Raw genomic sequence first — 18076 nt, forward strand, 5'->3', positions numbered from 1 at the left:
GTTAGTACTCCTAACCGCTGAGCCATCTAAGTGCTATTGTCCATAGCCTTCTCCATGGGAATTGATGAGAAAGCCATGTAATATTCATGTTAAGGGTTCTTTCTTTTCTCTCTCTTCCTCTCTCCCACTCCCTCTTTTTTTTTTTTTTTTTTTTTTTTTGCCCTCTCCCCATCTATCTCCCTCTCCCTCTTTCTTGCAGACAGGATTTCTTTGTGTGGCCCTGGCTGTCCTGGAACTCACTCTGGCTGCCCTTGAACTCCAGTGCTGGGATTAAAGGTGTATCCCACCACTGCCCTCGAGTTTTATTTCTAAAGATTTGCTATTTTTGTTAGAGAAAGTCCTGCCGTGTTACCAAGGCTAGCCTTGAGCTCACAAGCTCTGTTTTTTTTTTTCCATTTTTTATTAGGTATTTAGCTCATTTACATTTCCAATGCTATACCAAAAGTCCCCCATAGCCACCCACCCCCACTCCCCTACCCACCCACTCCCCCTTTTTGGCCCTGGCGTTCCCCTGTACTGGGGCATATAAAGTTTGTTTGTCCAATGGGCCTCTCTTTCCAGTGATGGCCGACTAGGCCATCTTTTGATACATATGCAGCTAGAGTCAAGAGCTCCGGGGTACTGGTTAGTTCATAATGTTGTTCCACCTATAGGGTTGCAGATCCCTTTAGCTCCTTGGCTACTTTCTCTAGCTCCTCCATTGGGAGCCCTGTGATCTATCCATTAGCTGACTGTGAGCATCCACTTCTGTGTTTGCTAGGCCCCGGCATAGTCTCACAAGAGACAGCTACATCTGGGTCCTTTCGATAAAATCTTGCTAGTGTATGCAATGGTGTCAGCGTTTGGATGCTGATTATGGGGTGGATCCCTGGATATGGCAGTCTCTACATGGTCCAACCTTTCATCTCAGCTCCAAACTTTGTCTCTGTAACTCCTTCCATGGGTGTTTTGTTCCCAATTCTAAGGAGGGGCATAGTGTACAAGCTCTGTTTTAAGTCTTTCAAGTGCTGGAGTTACAGGTCTGTGCCACCATGACAGGATTTAAAGTTAAGGGTTTTTTGTTTTGCTGAAATTTTTGAGGGGGGCTTGAAACCAGGGCCTTGTGATTGCTAGACAAATGTTCTGCTGAGCTATAGTCCTACTGTACCTTCCCTCTACCCCCACCTCACTTTTTGAGATAAGGTTTCACTAAATTGCCAGATTGGACTTGAATTTGCTTTGTAGTACACACAGGCCTTGACTATGTATGTGATCCTCCTGCCTCAGGTTCAGGCTTATACCAGCTTTAGCTTCTAAAGTTGTTTTTGATTTGTTTTTCAGTTTTATTTTGTGTGTGTTCATGTGTGTGTGGAAACCTTTGCCATGGCATATGGGTAGAGGTCAGAGAACAATTTGTGAGAGGTCAATTCTCTCCTTCCATCATGTGGGTCCCCAGCATTGAACCTTCAGGTTTGGCAGTAGGCCCCTTAACTTTCAGAGCCATTTTGCTGGCTCTACCTTTTTGCTTTGTTTTGTTTTTTGGTGTGTATATGCAGGTGTGAGGAAAGGTATGTACATATTAGGTTCCTAGGGAGATCAGAGGAGTTGGTTACAGGCAGTTGTAAGCTGCTGACAAGGGTACATGGAACCAAACCAGGTCTCTGAAAAAGCATCATGTCCTAAGCCATTGCTTCAGCTCTCTGACAGATTGCTGTAAAAATCACTACTTGAAAACTAGGTGCAGGTGTGTGTGTGCCTGCGTGTGAGAGTGCTCAGAGACAAAAAATCCCCTGGGGCTTTGAAGACAGGAGTGTTGGATTCCCTAGAGCTGGAGTTAACAGGAGCTTCCTGATATGGGAACCCATCTGGAGACCTCTGCAAGAGCAGTAAGTACTCTTAAATCACTGAACCATCTCTTTAGCTTTTTCTCACCCAAGAATATTCTTAATGGCATCAAATATGCACAAAATTGTATATGCCTTAAAGATAAATGGATTTAAGAGTGAAACCCAGATATAGACTAGGACAGGGATGGCTAGGGTACTGGTTAGTTCATAATGTTGTTCCACCTATAGGGTTGCAGATCCCTTTAGCTCCTTGGGTACTTTCTCTAGCTCCTCCATTGGGGGCCCTGTGTTCCATCCAATAGCCGACTGTGAGCATCCACTTATGTGTTTGCCAGGCACTGGCATAGCCTCACAAGAGACAGCTATATAAGGGTCCTTTCAGCAAAATCTTGCTGGCGTATGCAATGGTGTCAGTGTTTAGAGGCTGATTATGGGATGGAAGGATGTTTTTGCTACACAAAATAACCCAGCCTCCAAAGAACAAATATATGGTTTCATTTATATGAATGGTCAAATTCATGGAGATAAAAATGCAGGACAGGGCTGAAGTTGTGGCTGTGTGAGGACACTTGCACAGCATGCCTGAGGCTCCAGGTTACCTGATTCTCAGCACTGGCAAACACCAAAAGCAGGACTGGATTGGGAGGAGTGGAGAATACAATTGCATAGTGGGTAAGAGTCCCGGCCTGGGAAGGTACATGATCATGCATTTGCTGCTACTGAACTGTATACCTAGATACAAGAGGTAAACTGTCTTATGCACTTTTATTATATCCTGTTTTTGAGGCAGGGTCTGTGAAGCCTGGGCTGGCCTGGAACTCAAGAGAGATGAAGCACACAGAGGGAAAGCAGATATTCAGAGCTGCCACAGCCACTGGAGATTCAAAGTCCTATTGTATCACCAGTCCGAGGTCCAGATATTGTTGAAAAGGGCATTGATCAAGTTCACTGAATAGCAGAGAAATCGCTGTGCTCCTGTTTGTTGACTGTGCTAGAGGTCTTGCTAAAGCAGTTTATGGCAGGTGGCCCACTCAGTATGCTGCTATAAAACAGCTTGGACACTGGATGACACTGCCAGTTCTGCATCCCGGAATCTTAAACATGGAGAAGCCACCAGAGCCAGAAAGCAGCACTGTCTCCTGAAAGTTTCTCCAGCCTTTTCTGTCAGATGGCAAAGGAAACATTTCAAGAGCCCCAGCTCTATTTTTACTGAGTAGACAAAAAGGGTTAATATAGCATTGTGAGGGTATCCTTCATTTGAGACAAGGTTTCATTGTTCGCCCCTGGCTGTCTTGGAACTTTCTTTGTAGACCTAGTGGGCCTTGACCTCATAGTGGTGCACTTGAGGCCTGCAGGTAACATCTGGACTATTTAGTTTTCTTAGAGAAAAATGTATCAAAATGTTTAAAAAGTATGAAAAGGGGCAGGGCATGGTGGCTCACACCTTTAATCCCTGGCAGAGGCAGGTGGATCTCAGTGATCAGATCAAGGCTAACCTGATCTACAGAGGGAGTCCCAGGACAGCAAGGGTACAGAGAAACCTAATCTCAAAAACACCACCAATACCACCACCACCATCACAAGACAAACAAACAAACAAACAAACAAACAAACAAAACCAACCCAAAAAGGGTAGAGAGTACCTAAAGTCAAGATGGGGTTAGGAAGAGGGCACAATTAGTAGGGAGTTGTACAAGGAAACGCTGGATCACATGCTGACAACCACTCTGTGAATTCACTCTTCGGTGGGGCTGTCTTTGATTTTTGTATTCCCCATGAGGGTCCAACATGGGGCATTTGTGGTTTACCAGCCTTTTCACTTCTGAATACTTCATGGTGCTTGTAGATAGTGAGCTGGAGCAAGGTGTTCAATACCAGTACAGTAGCATCTATATTCAGATTGGATATCTGATGTATTATTCAGTGATGATCTGATCGTACCAGTGTAGCTGCTAAGCATTCACAAAGCTTAGGTAGTGTTCATAGGTACTGCTCATTGACTGCCACAATCCAGCACTTTCTGACAGTCCTAAATGTTAGAGGGGCAGGAGCCAGACTTTGATTTCATAGCCTCCAATTTGGGCCTGTTCTTCAATGTCACATTTCCTTTCCTTCCTGACTTTAACTTAAGAATCAATCCCCTGTTATCAAGGCCTACCCAAGCAAGGCACCTTCAGCCTGGACATTTCCCTACTCCTTCCAACGTCCCTACACGGGAAATCTTTCCTTTTGCTTCCCAAATTCAATATACTGCCTCTCTCCATAGCAGGGGTGACTACTTCAGTTAGGCCTGGAGATGTTGCCCACCATGACAGTGAGTAAGTTGTGGTCTTTGCTGCTTTTGTCTGTAATAGGTCAACTGGTACACACAAACCCTTGAAAGCAGGTTGGTGCAGTCTACCCTGCTCACCCAGCTGTCCTTAATGGTCAACCCTCCCTTCAGCCTAGATTTCTAACCAGTTAGATTGGTGCTGTTGGATTCCAAGCTTTTGTGTATCTCCTGGAGGCTCTAGCCCTGCCTTACTTTTGGCTCCCTCTTGGACTTCACCTCCCCCAAACAGTAGTTAGGTTGATTTGCCTTCTGTCTTGGCAGCCGTAAGGTAGAAGCGTAAGGAAGCTTTGCAGAACACTTATGCTGGTTCAGGTAGCACCAAGTGCCTCTGCCTGGAAGCCATCTGCACCCTGTACTCCTCCTGGGCGAGGCAATGCACACTTGTGGAAGGTGCACAAGAATGCTATCTAGCATAACCCAAGCTAGGGCATTGGCATCAGACACTTCTGTTCTCTCGTCAAGTCAAAAGGACAAGGATGGGGATATTCTGGGAGGTACTTTAAAGTATCCCACAGTTCTGTAGCGGGAAAGGAGTTGTAGGGTAAGTGTTGGAAAAGGTTAAGCGCAGCTAGTGACGTAGCTTGTAGCTCTAGCTGCTTACAGACAAGTATTCCTGGAGAGCAGCCATCTGTTTGGGTGAAATCTCAGGTGGTTCCAGGTTTCCTGCTTATCACAAAAGGATGAGCATGAGGGTAGGATCCTGGCCTTGGCAGTGCTGTGGACTCTGGATGACTTTTATGTTTTCATTTCTATTATCTAGTCTTTCCCTCATCTGTTCCCACACCTTTATAAAAGGTGGTTCTCAACTAGTGGGTCAAGACCCGGGGGGAGGGGTGTCAAAGGACTTTCACAGGAGTCATCAAGGCCAGCCAGAAAAGATCTTTACATAACTGTTCCTAACAATAGCAACATTAGTTATGAAGTAGCAACAAGATAATCTTATGGCTGGGGTTTTACCACAACGCTAACTGTATTACAGGGTCACAGCATGAGGAAAGCTGAGAACCACTGCTTTAGACATGTGCTGGTGAATCAAGGAGGTTGCACAGCATTTTGAGAGAACTCTTTCTCATCACACTTCAGAAAGCTTTTCAGTGCTGCTGAGCCATCTCTCCATTCTCTAAAATAAATAAATCTTAAACAAAACAAAAAAGGCAACAAACCTATTATGTTCTGGGGCCTGCTGGGCGACTGCTGCCATCAGCACAGATCCCATAGCTGCCTTTGGCCTGCTTTACCTCTCAATCCTTACCTTGCCCTGAGCTATGTGGTCAGCCAGGATCACCAGCATGCTTGCTTGGGTCATTAGTCACGGTGTGAAAGGAGATTGGAGCCCACTCAAGACTGGGAACCTCCAGCTCTATCCCTACCCTCTCTGCCATCTTTAGTGAGCAGAGAGCAGCCAGGTGGCAACAGGCTCACACGCCATTAGCATACCAAGCACAAGAATTGTAGAAACAAGATGGGCATGGTAGCACGTGCCTGAAATCCCAACATTCAGGAGGGCAAGGCAGGACTTGAGTTTGTGGTCAGCTTAGCCTTATCAGTCTTAAAATACAAAACAGGAGGCAGAACGTTATACATCTGTGTTATAGTTAACACAGTAGCATTGGGTATGGAGTGGAAGTATGGGATCAGAGTTCAGAGAGTAGTATTCTCATGAAGATGATACCTACACGTGAGGTTATTTCGGGAAACGAAAATGAGGCTGGAGCACAAACTGAGGCTGAAGCTGGGGAAGGGGAGAGGAGGTATAGAGGCCAGATTCGGTCCTCTCCAGATTCCAGGCATTTAGGGACCCTGCCTCCTTAGGCCTACCTTAAACTTCAAGAGCCACTCTGAATGCTACGTGGTTGCTGGGAAAACAGCATTAGTACTAAAAGCCCCAAGACACAGAGGGTAGAAGGTGTCTTGGGGCTCTTACCATAGTGACTAGGTAGCTAGGGCTTTGTCTCTGTAGTCCTATCTCCCACCAGGACTGTGAAAATCATCCCATGTGCTTCTCCAAAAAAAAAAAAAAAAAAAAAAAAAAAAAAGTGAATGGGGGAGGGGAGGTGCTTTAGCAGTTAAGTGTGGCTAACACCCATCTGCAACTCCACTTTTGGGAGATTTAGTAGCTTTCTCTGACCAGAGAGCAGAGGCATACATGGTGACAAACATATGCAGATGAAACACTTCTACACACAAATCTCTCCTCTCACACACATACAAACTCCACTAAACATGATTTCTCTGTCTATATGGTCCCCACATATTTACTGCCTTTGCTTGTAATTTGACACGTAACCCAGGCTAGCCTCAGGCTCGTATGCAATCTCCACAGTGCTGGGATTACCAACAATTTTTGCCCTTGTCCTGACTCTTCTCACCTATCTTTAAACTTTCCTGAGCTTCAGCTCTAGCTGGTCAAATCTTCTGTTCTCCGAATGCACTTCTGTGACACTGTAAGACCCAGGCTGGTCTGGAAGGCAAGTCCTCGGAAGATGGCAACCAAGTAGGCTTCAGAGGCTGATCAGGAGTCAGGTTTGCTCCCTGGTCCACCTGAGGCGTTACCAGGAGATGACAGCAAAGGTGGAAACCCTGACAACTACACAGAGCAGGTGGATCTGAAGCTCACGGGCTTAGGGCTGGTAGGGGAATTGAACTTTTTTACAAAGTACTAATAGGTAGGTAGAAAGAGGGTCTAGAGTCATCACTTTCTTTTGCTGAGATCTACCCTTAAGCACCAGCTTCCTATACTCCAGAGTCCATCTTCCTTGAGTCCCAGAGATTCCCCACCTCAATCAAGTAAGGATTCAAAAGTCAGGTGATCTTGTTCAGTATTTTCTTCCTGGCTCTTAATGCACAGCACAGTAAGAGGCCTGTGATCTTTTCTCCTAAACAACCACGGTCCAGTCTACTAGTACTTTCTAGGCAGGTAATTCTTCCTAAAGGCTTAAAGGGGAACACAAGCTTTTTCTACCACAAAGCAACATTTCCTCTACCCCTAATATCTTTTTTTTTTTTTGAGACAGGGCTGGTGTAGCCCTGGCTAAACTGTAACTAATTCTGAGATCAAGCTGGCTTAGAACCCACCTGTCTCTGCTTCCCAAGTGGCAGATGGTTTGTACCACCCTCTTACCTGGCTCCACCCCAGGAATTTTCAACTATACAAGGGACATATTAACACACCACAAAAATGGTTATATAGCATTTTAAGACCCCCCCAAATAAACAGAAAGCCTGGGTTAAATTTTGAGAGAACAATTTGTTATAATGAATCAGAAATACAAGATTCCACTGAAACTGAACAGCTGACAAAATATGGTTGAACTTAAACCTTCAAGAGGGTCAAATAAAGCCAGTTAAGTGGAAGGTAACTGCACTTCAGCACGAGCAGCACATGAGCCCTTCCCAGCAGTCAGTTTGTTACCAGTTTCCCACTCTTGTCTCTTCTGCCACTTGTGCTACACCAACAGCTGCTTCTTCTCTGTGAGAGGTGCAGAAGCCTCTTGGGCATGAGACAGAAAGCCAAAAGGAGAGATTTATAAGCTTAAAAATCTTTTCTTAGGGTGGAAATTCCAACTTAGCTTGTCAGCTACCATCTATGTGGTTTCAATGTAGGCAACATCAACTTTGACCAAATCAAAGTTGGTACCACGTGTTACCCATTCTGTGGCCCAGTAGCAATACCAACATTTCCAATTTACTACCTTCACTATCAACATAGCAAACACACCTTTAGCTCCAGCTATTAACAAGAAGCTTTTAAAGAAAGATGTAGAACTCTATCCCAAAGACCACCCAATAGTGAAAACTCTAGCTCCTTCTGGGATCATAAAAATCAACAGAGGAAATATTTAAAAATGTCAAGAGTATATGACAGGCAGAGGCTAGAAAACTGTTCTACTCACAAGGCCAACGCATTCCTGTTCAAACAGATATCTGGGTGACTGGATAAACAACAAAACAAACTCAACCAAATTTAAAGGAAAATAGGGTTTCATATAACACAGTATCAAAAAGTAGACAGAACAGACTAAATGCACCAACTGGTGGCAGGTAAGTCCACAGCCTATTGTGACAGGTCCTTCCAGCATCGATCAGATTTCTTCTCATGTTTTCTCAAGGTTGTTTTATAGATGTGGTGACTTTAACAAGAGTCTAACAGGCAGGCGGGCAGGCAGGCAGGCTTCAATCATTGGTTTCAGGATCTGTCTGTGCCATGTAGGCATCCAATTCAGCATCCAGGTGTCCTTTAGTTTTCGACATGTATGCATCCAATTGGTTGTCCAGCTGCTCCTTGGTCAATACAGGGCGAGTGAGGGCACCTCTCCCTCGGCCACGACCTCGGCCTCTGCCTCCAAAGCCCCCTCTTCCCCGACCTATCATACCCCGACCTGGCCAAACGAGAGAAAGAGAGAGAAGAAAAAGACAGTTACACATTAGTTTGATGGGTCCTAAAAAAAAAAATGCCCCTTTATAGTTGTGGGGCCTAGCTGAGACAAGCTCAAAGACAGGGCAAAGAGGAGAGATCTGAAAAAACAAGAAACACACTGGGCAGAAAGCAGCACATGAAAAGCACACACAATGAGTCCTCTTAAGTATTCATCTCTAAATGCCACTATAAGAAAAAAAATCCTGCCCCCTCCCACTTTGAGACAGGGTCATACCATGCAGACCAGCTAGCCTTAGACTTGCACTCCTGGGCTGGAGTATAGCTCAGTTGGTAGGGTACTTGTCTAGTATGCACGAAGCTCTGGGTTCAATCCTTAGCCCCACAAATGCATACCTGTAATCCTAGTATCTGGGAGGCAAAAACAGAAGGATCAGAAGTTCAAGGCCAGTCAGGGCTACAGGAGACCCAGTCTCAAAAACAAAACAAGACCCTCCCAGTTGCTGGGATTACAAGTGTATAATATTAGCTGAAAAATATTAAACAACATTAACCTCCCCCAAGACCAAAGAATTATCTAAAGTTTGGGACTTACTGTAAATTCATAATTTAAAACATATTACATATAGTTAGGAGGTAGTAAAAGGGCACCCCCCCCCCAAAATCAAGGGTATTCATATTAAGCTTTAACTGAGACCTTTCTGGATTGTTATCACATTTGCTTTATAAGTTTATTAAGTTTAATGAAGTGATCCCATGTATCCAATGATTGAAAAAACTTAGCTACTTCTCTGACTGGTTACCTTAAGACAACTATTATCTGAGAAGTAATTTCAATTCACTAATCAAATACTTAACTTTCTCAAAATTGACTTTATTTAGTTTTTTTCTAACCTGTGAAGTCTCTCTCAGAAACGATGTCAATACAATCTGGAAGCCTTATCCTGAAACTCAACCTTGTACTTCATTCGATAAGTCAAGTGACATAATAGCAGGAAAAATAAACCTTTGTTATCAAATATCATTTCCTAAGTTGTTATTCAGCACCTTCAAGACTGTGGATTATGAATACCTGCCCCACATTTTAGAAAGAACGAAAACAAATATCCACAGTGCTTACTAGAGTAAGATGCTTCATGCTATCAACATGTATTGGGAGTTTCTTACTCAGTTATAAGCCAGAAAGCTCCCATGAAATTAGTTACTAACACCACCATCATTAAACTCTTTTCTAATCTGGTCCATGAGGTCACAGGACAAGAATCAAGGCATCAAAAGTAAGATTACTAACAGCTGACCAACTGGTTGTAACACATCTTACTTTCAACCTTGATCAGGAAAACTGTCTTTGGTTCCTCAAACACAAATGCTATGTTAAATTTACTTGATTTTAAAGCCAACAACAGGTGCCAGGTCTCATCCCACCACCTAATAGTGCTGCTGGACTGAATCTAGTCTCATGCATGCTAAGCATGTGCTGTACCACTGAGCTACATCCTCTGCTTCTGACCATTCTCCTTTATCTTTGCCTCACTTTCCTATATCTCCCTCTTATTTTTGTTTCTATGGTGTGGGACTGAACCCAGGATCTCACAAATGCTAGGTAAGAGCTGTATACTGTACTTTATTTCCATTCCACTTCTCTTATTAAAGTTAAACTGGCTTTGGGCTATGGGATGGGTGTGTAATGGTGGTGATGGTGGTGGCAACAGGCAGATACAGAAAAAGGGGACAATTCCAAACTAATCACTGCATCATTTTAATAACAACAACTTACATTTCTGAGAGCCTGTAGAAGAATGCCTGAAATGTGGCTCTAGAAAATGTACCTGTTAATCCTGACAGAGCTTTCCTTATCACTGTGTGAATTTAGAAAATAAGCCAGTTTCAAAAAACAAACAAGACAAACAAACAAGCCTGCCTATGACTTGAAGCTGTGCAGAAAGTTGGCTCTGAGTTTTGAAGGGAGGAAAGTAAGGGGAGCTATTCTCTGAAGTTGGTAGCTGACTAACCTCTACCACCGATTCCGCCACGACCCATAGCTCCACGCCCTAGGCCCCCTCTCCCAGGACCTCCACGACCTCGAACACCACCTCTTCTTAAGCCCATTCGGGGAGCTACGGCTCGTCCACCTCGGAGCAGGTTTTGACCTTGGAGAGGAGGCATACAATGTATATGCAGGTAAATCCAAGAGAGACAATGTAGATTGTAACCAAAGGAAGGCGGTGAGGGTTAAATAAGAATAATTAGTTAATTTTTAGTCTAGGTGGGACAAACTGCACAGTGCGTGTGTGAACAGGTTAAACAGCTCTTTATTCAATTTAGTAATTCTGACAAGCTATCTTTGGAAAAAGCTGGGACTTAAGTAAGTTCATATGTTTAGTAAATTAACAATCAGATGCCTAGCATTACGGTAGATTTGAAAATAAATGCTATGATTCTTGCTTTCAATACATTTTTTAAGGGGGCAAGAATTTTATAAAGGGAACAGTGTCCCAAGGGTATGATACAGATACGTAGGCACTATGGATCAAACTGTCCCCTCTCTTTCCCCTGTCAGATTAATAGTTTTTCACTTCAAGAAGACAGACAGTTAGTCATGACACAGGCCAAAAGACTCATATTTTCTCTCTTGGTATTGAGGATATTCAACCCAGGGCCTCGCACATGCTAACCATACATTTCTTAGATGTATTTCTAGAACTTGAATATGCTTTCATTCAAGCAGCAGCAGGTGTTTTAAAATGGAATGGAGATGACATGAATTACCTGTTGTTATGCAGGTCATAGCCTCTCACCATTACACATCATTAGAAAAGAAATGATATTGGTAAAACACATGCAGCAGTACTAAAAATATGATTTCAAAGCTATTAATTATATTAATACAAATTCAGGATTAAAAATGCTAAACAAATGTGTCGGTAAGCAGTCCAAGAAAAAGGGGAGGAGGATAGAGCCCAACCATTATTAGCTACACAGACACACTGACCTCGGAGCGACATCCCACCCCTAAGCAGGGTTCTGGTAGCACGTCCCCCACGTAGTCCTCCTCGGGGCAAGCCTCTCTGGATTATGGGTAGGCCTCTTCCTCCAATTGCTCCCCTGGCCAGGGCACCTATGGGTCGGCCTAACCGTGCCTGGATATTACTCTTACCCAGGCGCTGCTTTAAGCTCTTCTGAAAGAAAAGGTGTTAAGAGGATTGAGATCAACAAAGCAATTCCATGGGATTTGGCAATTTAAAGTACAGGACAAAAAGAGGCAAGTCAGACACTCGGGGTGGAAGGTATAAACCTGTTGTGGGTAACGTAAGGATCCCAAATCAAAGACTTTTCCTCAGAACATGGATAAAAGCAGAATCCTGAGCCAGAATAAAGGCTCTAAGAAGCTTTAATATCGTCTACAACAGCAGAGCCAGCACAGATAACCTTACTAATTTGGCTATTCAAATAATACAGCAGTAGCTGCAAACTCGCTGCTTCTGAGCCATAGGTTAACAATGATGTGACTTTACCCATATCTGCCTATGGACTACACTGTTTGCAAAGGCTTACTCACACACCATAGGAAGTGCGTCACATTCTGGGTAAACTTAAATTACAAGTTCACTTGAATTCTTGAGACTCAAAGGACAAGATTGACTTCTCAGTTAAAGAGGCCAGTGTGTTGAGGTTTTCCTTTGAGTATCTATCTCCAGACGGTCCTTTTTTAAAACCTTAAGATGCAAATAAACACAAAAATGTCAACATTCCTTTCCTTACACTTTTTAAAAATTCTGTAAATTCCACATCTCCCCTTGCCAACAGTTTCCTTAAGCCAGTACAATGGTCTTCTTAAACATACAATTCAATTTTATCTTCATAGAAAGCCAGCCAAATTCATGTTAAAATGAAAGCAAACTGTTAGCCACAAAGGGCCACCACACAAAGAACAAAGACACACTAAAGATAACAATTTTCAATAGTTTCTCCAAAAGATTCTGAAGATGACATTTCAGAGAATTCGATTTCTTCAGAAGAGGAGACAATACAGCCTCAAATACAATCAAGGCCCCAGTAATTCTGCTCTTGCACACAATCAACTTCCAGCACATTCTAATGGCACATACATCTCTGCATATATATTTCCTTCAATTAAGAGCTCTGAAAAGGATGTTGTGGCATTATCAATTTTCCAGCACAAAACTTTTAAACTGCTTCCAATTTGAGGAGAAAGGATCTTAACATTAGACATCTAATACAGGTAGATACAACCAAGCCTAAAGGCCTGTTTTATTACTCCCAATTAGCACAATAATTATTTTTTTGTGGTGCTGGGCATGAACTCATGCCCATGGTAGATAAATACTTTACCACTGAACCGTGCCTCCAGACCCCAGCACACAATTATGAAGTCAAACTGCATTCTCATGCTCAATTACTGACTATACTCATTTTCCTGAGTCCTTTGCTTTAGGGAAGAACTGTATAGTACTGTAGAGTTCATCTTCATCCTGACACTTATACATACTGACACTTATACATACTGACAGTATGACTCAGTTTTTACTCTAGAGCTGTGTTGTATAACAATGTAACCACTAATTATATATGGCTACTTAAAAAAAAGTTTTTGGTTCTGGTAGAGTAGCTCTGACCTTTTCTCCCAGTACCCTGGAGACAAAAGCAGGTCTATTTCTGAGTTTGAAGACACTGTGGTCTGCATTTAGAGTTCTAGGCCAATTGTAGTTACATAAGTCTCAAAACCACTAAACAATAATAACAAAAAACTAAACAAAATTTGTGTTGGTCTTGAGCTCATAATGCCCCTATTTGCTGAGATTACAACTGTATGTCCTTTGTTTGGCTTTAACATAAGGGAAAACCTAACAAAAAAAAACAAAATTCAAAACAAAATTTAGATCCTCAACTGCACTAGCCACACTTGGATGTCCTTCTGACAGGACAAATGACTACTGAAAAAAATTGAGAGCATCCCACCAAAACAGAAGCTGGTGGATATCACTGGTTTACAAGTTAGCCTATTGAAAGGGCCTCTGTCACAGTGTAATTGGAGACTTTATGACTCTTATTTATTCTTGGAAAATGTGGGCCTACGGCTTGTTGTTCTCCTGAGTCAGGAAAAAAACCAAACCAAACCAAACCCTTAACTACTTCAAGGCTGAAAGGGAAAAAAGCAGAAAGCCTTGCTTATTTTCGGTCAGTGAGCCCAACAGTTCGGAGTAGGGGGTGGGTGTTATAAGTGCTGACTCTATGCACAGCCATGCAGTGCTACCAGTTAAAATCCTTACAGTTGCATGGCACCGCCCTCTGGACGCCCAGCCACAGCTTGGACATATCCTTCCACAGCCACTTTCCGGACTTGCATATAAAGTCTACAAATGATAAAGAGCAGGTTTTATTTCAGGCCTGATCAGGATTACTTCTTATTTTGGAAATGTGAAAGAGAACTGACACTTGATTATCCTATATGCTTGTTCTGCTATGCTAATGAACCTAGGTGCTGTTTTTATAGTACTGAAAACCTCAGACTAAGGCCAATTAGAATCTTATTCAGAAGAATAAGATTAAACTAGTTTGTAAATCATTTGTACACACAGCAAAGCTAACTACAACAGAACTTCTTTCTTGTTTTTTGGTTAAGTGTTAAGAAGTGAACCTGGGACCTTGTGCTTGCTAGGCAAGTGCTCTACCATTGAACAACACTGTTAGACCAAACAAAAGAGATAAAAAGATGAAAATAAATGAATGAATAAATGAAATTATTCTTAAGAGCAAGAGCCAGAAAATACTAATCAATTAATCTTCATTGATAACGCAGGCTACAGAGGTGTCAAACTCCCTAAAAGAGAAAGTTATTAAGTTATTTATTTAGTTGGTACCTGTCCAAACTGAAATTCTTTGAACATCAGTTTCAGCTTTTGCCCTGAGCCATCTTGTACTCATCCATTATACCCTGACAGCCTTGGTGGGCTGACGCAGATGGCAGGACTCATTCTCTCACCTGCTTAAGTTTTAATGCTGCCTGGACAGAGGGTCTATTCTCCATCTGCTGGGCCAGTCTTCTGTTTCTGGCACTGGCTAGCTGCTGCTGCTGCTGCATCGAAGCCCGAATATTCACTGGCATCGGCTGTTTGTTCTTCAGCATATTAGTAAAGCTTCAAGGTCGAACAAAACGGGTGTTTAAATAAAGCTTTATTATAAAACACTTATTGGCATTCTCATGGCTTGCTAGACCAGGAGCTCCAGATCCCACGAACTTTAAAGTGGCACATTTGGATCAAGGCTGATGTGGGTTAAAGACTCCTCTGTTTCCACAAACTTGCAAGAACCAGAAACTCAGAAATGCAGCCAAGGGCAGCACAATTAGAAGCGATAACAAGGGCTCAGGTAACAGCTCTTAAGAGAAGTGGAAAGCATGAAATACACGCAGTAAGCAAATATGATGACAAGAAACAGAGATGCAGTTACAAAGACAAACAGAAATGCCGACACTTTTGGAGAGTGAAAGTTCATTCAAAGGACAAACAGGAGGAAGGATCAGAGCACCTTCAAAGTCCACTGAAATAACAGACTCATGAGTTATGGGAGTTTATTACATTCTAACATGTTACTTAGTAACACATGAATACAGGAAATTAATGTATCACATCTTAAAAGATGAACAGAGAAGCACATGTGCTTCTGAAGCAAACACAGGCACTAAATTAAATGCCTTGGGAGTTCTAGCAACAACATAATAAAATGGTGAAAGACACCAAATAAATGAAATTCTCAGAAACAAAAACTGCCTTTAAATACAAATAACCACTCTTTCTGACTCAGGACTTCTGAGAAAGTTAAATTAGTTAAGTCGCTTAAGAGCCTAAGAGGACATTATTCTATCATTCCTGTTATGATTAAGTTTAATAGAAGTAAACACACAGCTGATGAAAGATTTCAAAACAAAACAAACTAAAAAGCAGAATGGGAAGAAAGTGAAATGGAGCAAAGCAAGTGCCTCTTACAAGGCCCAAGAATGCCATTCAGGGGCCTTTGGACATAGTCTCGGCTTGCTACCTGCCTCTTACAGGCCAGACACAACACTGCTGGCCTCGGACTAGGCAGCAAGCCTCTTGCAGCCAGGATATACCATACCATCATGCTGCACCACCCCTGTATCAATGTTAGGAAAAAAAATTGAAGGGAGGGTGTGAGGAGTCTTTTAAAAAATATATCCCACCAGGTAAATATTTCAGATAGCTTAATATAAAAATCTACTGATAAGGGGTTTTGAAACAACTGCCCAATTTGTTTTGTACCACATTAGATGCAATTAAGAACAGAGGTCTGTAGCCTTCTGTCATTTAGCTTACAACTGGCTTTTTTTGTATTGGACCCCAGGGTCAATTTAAGTAATGTTTTCTTAGGAAGGAGCTGAAGTTGCTGTTGGCTGCCTCACCGCTCATTTAGAGACATCTTGGTGGTGCTTTTTAGCACAACTTTCGGCGCTGACTGTGCAGCCATCTTCAAATCCCGAGAATCTACAAAGGACAATATGCATGAGTCAATCAAAATAATGAAGCTTGCATTTTCACAAGAAGCAAGGCATAAATCTGTTAAAGGCCTATATTTTTAACTCTGAAGATGGTATCATGAGATCTTAAGTTTGCCAGGTGGTGGTGGTGGTGCACTTTTAGTCACAGCATTCCTGAAGCAGAGGTAGGTGGCTCCCTTTGAGTTCGAGGCTAGCCAGGTCTACATAGCAAGTTCCAGGACAGCCACGGCTACCTAAGAGAAACCCTGTGAGGTGGGGGCTTACGTCCATACAATAGTTATAAAAATTTCAAAGCTCCAGGATGGAGAACATCTGCCAAAGTCTCCAAAATAGCAGAATGAGATGTAGCCAAAGCCTAGGAGTTTGGCTTTCAATAGTTCTTCTCAGCCTGGACTGTATGTGACTTAGCTGAGGAATGTTTGAAAAAAAAAAAAAAAAGAAAAAGTCCCTCCCAAACTAAACTAAATTCTTGATGCCTGGATCCAGACCAATTAAAGTACAATCTGGCCATGAGGATGGGGTACAGCAACTGGGATTGGGGGTGCTACCCAGGTACATCTTACATGTCTATAGAAAGTTGAGGGTCATGGATCTAGAGAAATGGAGGAGCTGGGAATATAGCTCCTCAGTAGAGTGCTTGTTTAGCACTGATGAAGCCCTGGGAAGTTCAATTCCCAGCAGCAACAGGGGAGTGGTGTAACAGTCTGAGGCTGTAACGGGTTACATTGTCACACTGTGAGGACCGGACTCTCATACACCCAAAATAAAAAGAAAAGCCTAGTTTCAAAATCGATTCTCAACTCCAAATGCAGGTGGAGCTCTAGTTAGACATGGCAGGGGAAAGACAGAAGAGGTTTTCTAAATGGGTATTCAATCTGAGAGCTCTGTTAAGAGCACACCACAATATTTTAACTGTAGTGGCATATACTGGGGAGGGGCTGAGGCAAGGGGGTCACAAGCTCAAGGCGAGCCCGGGTGATTTGACAGACCCTGTTTCAAACTAAGATTATTATTATTTTTAAAGCTGGAGATGTTAACTCGGGGCGCTAGTTTAGCCAAAGTACGATTTTGGGTTCAACTTCGGTGCCGCAAAAAAAAAAAAAAAAAAAAAAAAAAGAATCAAAATCGAACACCCAGAGCCGCCGCTAATTCCTGTACTCCTCATTTGACCTCCACCTCGAAGCCTCTCAGGACTCCAACTTTGATCAGGCGACTATTTCCGTGGTTATCCCCATCAAACGCTATTCTGGGGCGAGGCTTTGGCTCCGATGGAGGACGCTTATCTAGGTAAGCAAGACACTGGATTTGAGGCCAAACCACTACGACCAGCACCACCAGCACCAGCACCTGCACCAGACACGCCAACCACAAGCAGCACCCGCACGGCTAGCGGCCCAGCTCGCTGGCCGCGGTTCCGGCTTAGCCTCCGCCTCCCGGCTCCGCCCCCTCCCCGGCCTCTGCGCACCTCAGCCCGGTCCACACCTGCCACCCACGCCACCGGGCCCCGGACCCCGCGCCCCTCCACCTCTGCCCTCTCCACAGAAACTCACCGAAGGAGATGGACGCCAGCGCTCCTCCCGGGGTTGCCACCACGGCTGCGGCGGGCGGCCCGGAGGCCGGCCTAACCTGAGCTGACGGCGGGCCGCTCGGGTTAACTAGCTGGGCGGTTGGCTTAGATGCTTAAACGGTAGGATGTGAGGCTTCCTCGTTGTGGGTTGAGTATCTAGCTGACCGATCCTCCCGCTCGTCAAGCCTGCCCTTTCCTGCCTTTCGTCTGGGCCCCCAGAGCCGGCGCCGCCAACTCCCGCTTGGTGTCCAAAACAAAATGGCCGCCGGGCCCACCAGTGCAGCGTGACCGGCTAAAATGGCGCCGACGGGCTTGCGTCAGTGCGCGCGCAACTAGGGGCGTGGCAACATGGTCCTTTGGCCTAGCGCAAGAATCGCAGCGAATCCCCACTGACTTTGGCAAAGATCCCTTAAGTTACGTGTAGTGCTCCGCCTTCGGG

General features: G+C 43.7%; 1 protein-coding gene across 9 annotated transcripts; it reads right to left on the reverse strand.

Annotated features, from left to right (window-relative positions):
- Nucleotides 1–6968: 6968 nt before the first annotated feature.
- Nucleotides 6969–17957, reverse strand: Chtop (chromatin target of PRMT1). Of its 9 annotated transcripts, XR_867226.3 has the most exons (7): nt 17621–17957; nt 15975–16056; nt 14538–14691; nt 11526–11712; nt 10546–10683; nt 8811–8944; nt 7386–8537 (listed from the first exon to the last, which is right to left on the reverse strand). XR_867226.3 is itself a non-coding variant. In NM_001293777.1 (6 exons), exons 2-6 carry the CDS (start codon nt 16037–16039, stop codon nt 8332–8334), a joined length of 747 nt encoding a protein of 248 aa, NP_001280706.1. In that variant the 5' UTR covers nt 16040–16056; nt 17621–17928; the 3' UTR covers nt 6969–8331. The 9 variants fall into 9 exon arrangements, 8 of the variants coding, with proteins under 8 accessions (NP_001280706.1, NP_001280705.1, NP_001280711.1 ...); NM_001293777.1 differs by lacking the exon at nt 8811–8944 and having other exon boundaries at nt 6969–8537; nt 11526–11709; nt 17621–17928; NM_001293776.1 differs by lacking the exon at nt 8811–8944 and having other exon boundaries at nt 6969–8537; nt 17621–17928.
- Nucleotides 17958–18076: the final 119 nt, after the last annotated feature.

The sequence above is a fragment of the Mus musculus genome, chromosome 3 (assembly GCF_000001635.26).
Source record: "Mus musculus strain C57BL/6J chromosome 3, GRCm38.p6 C57BL/6J".
NCBI lineage: Eukaryota > Metazoa > Chordata > Mammalia > Rodentia > Muridae > Mus > Mus musculus.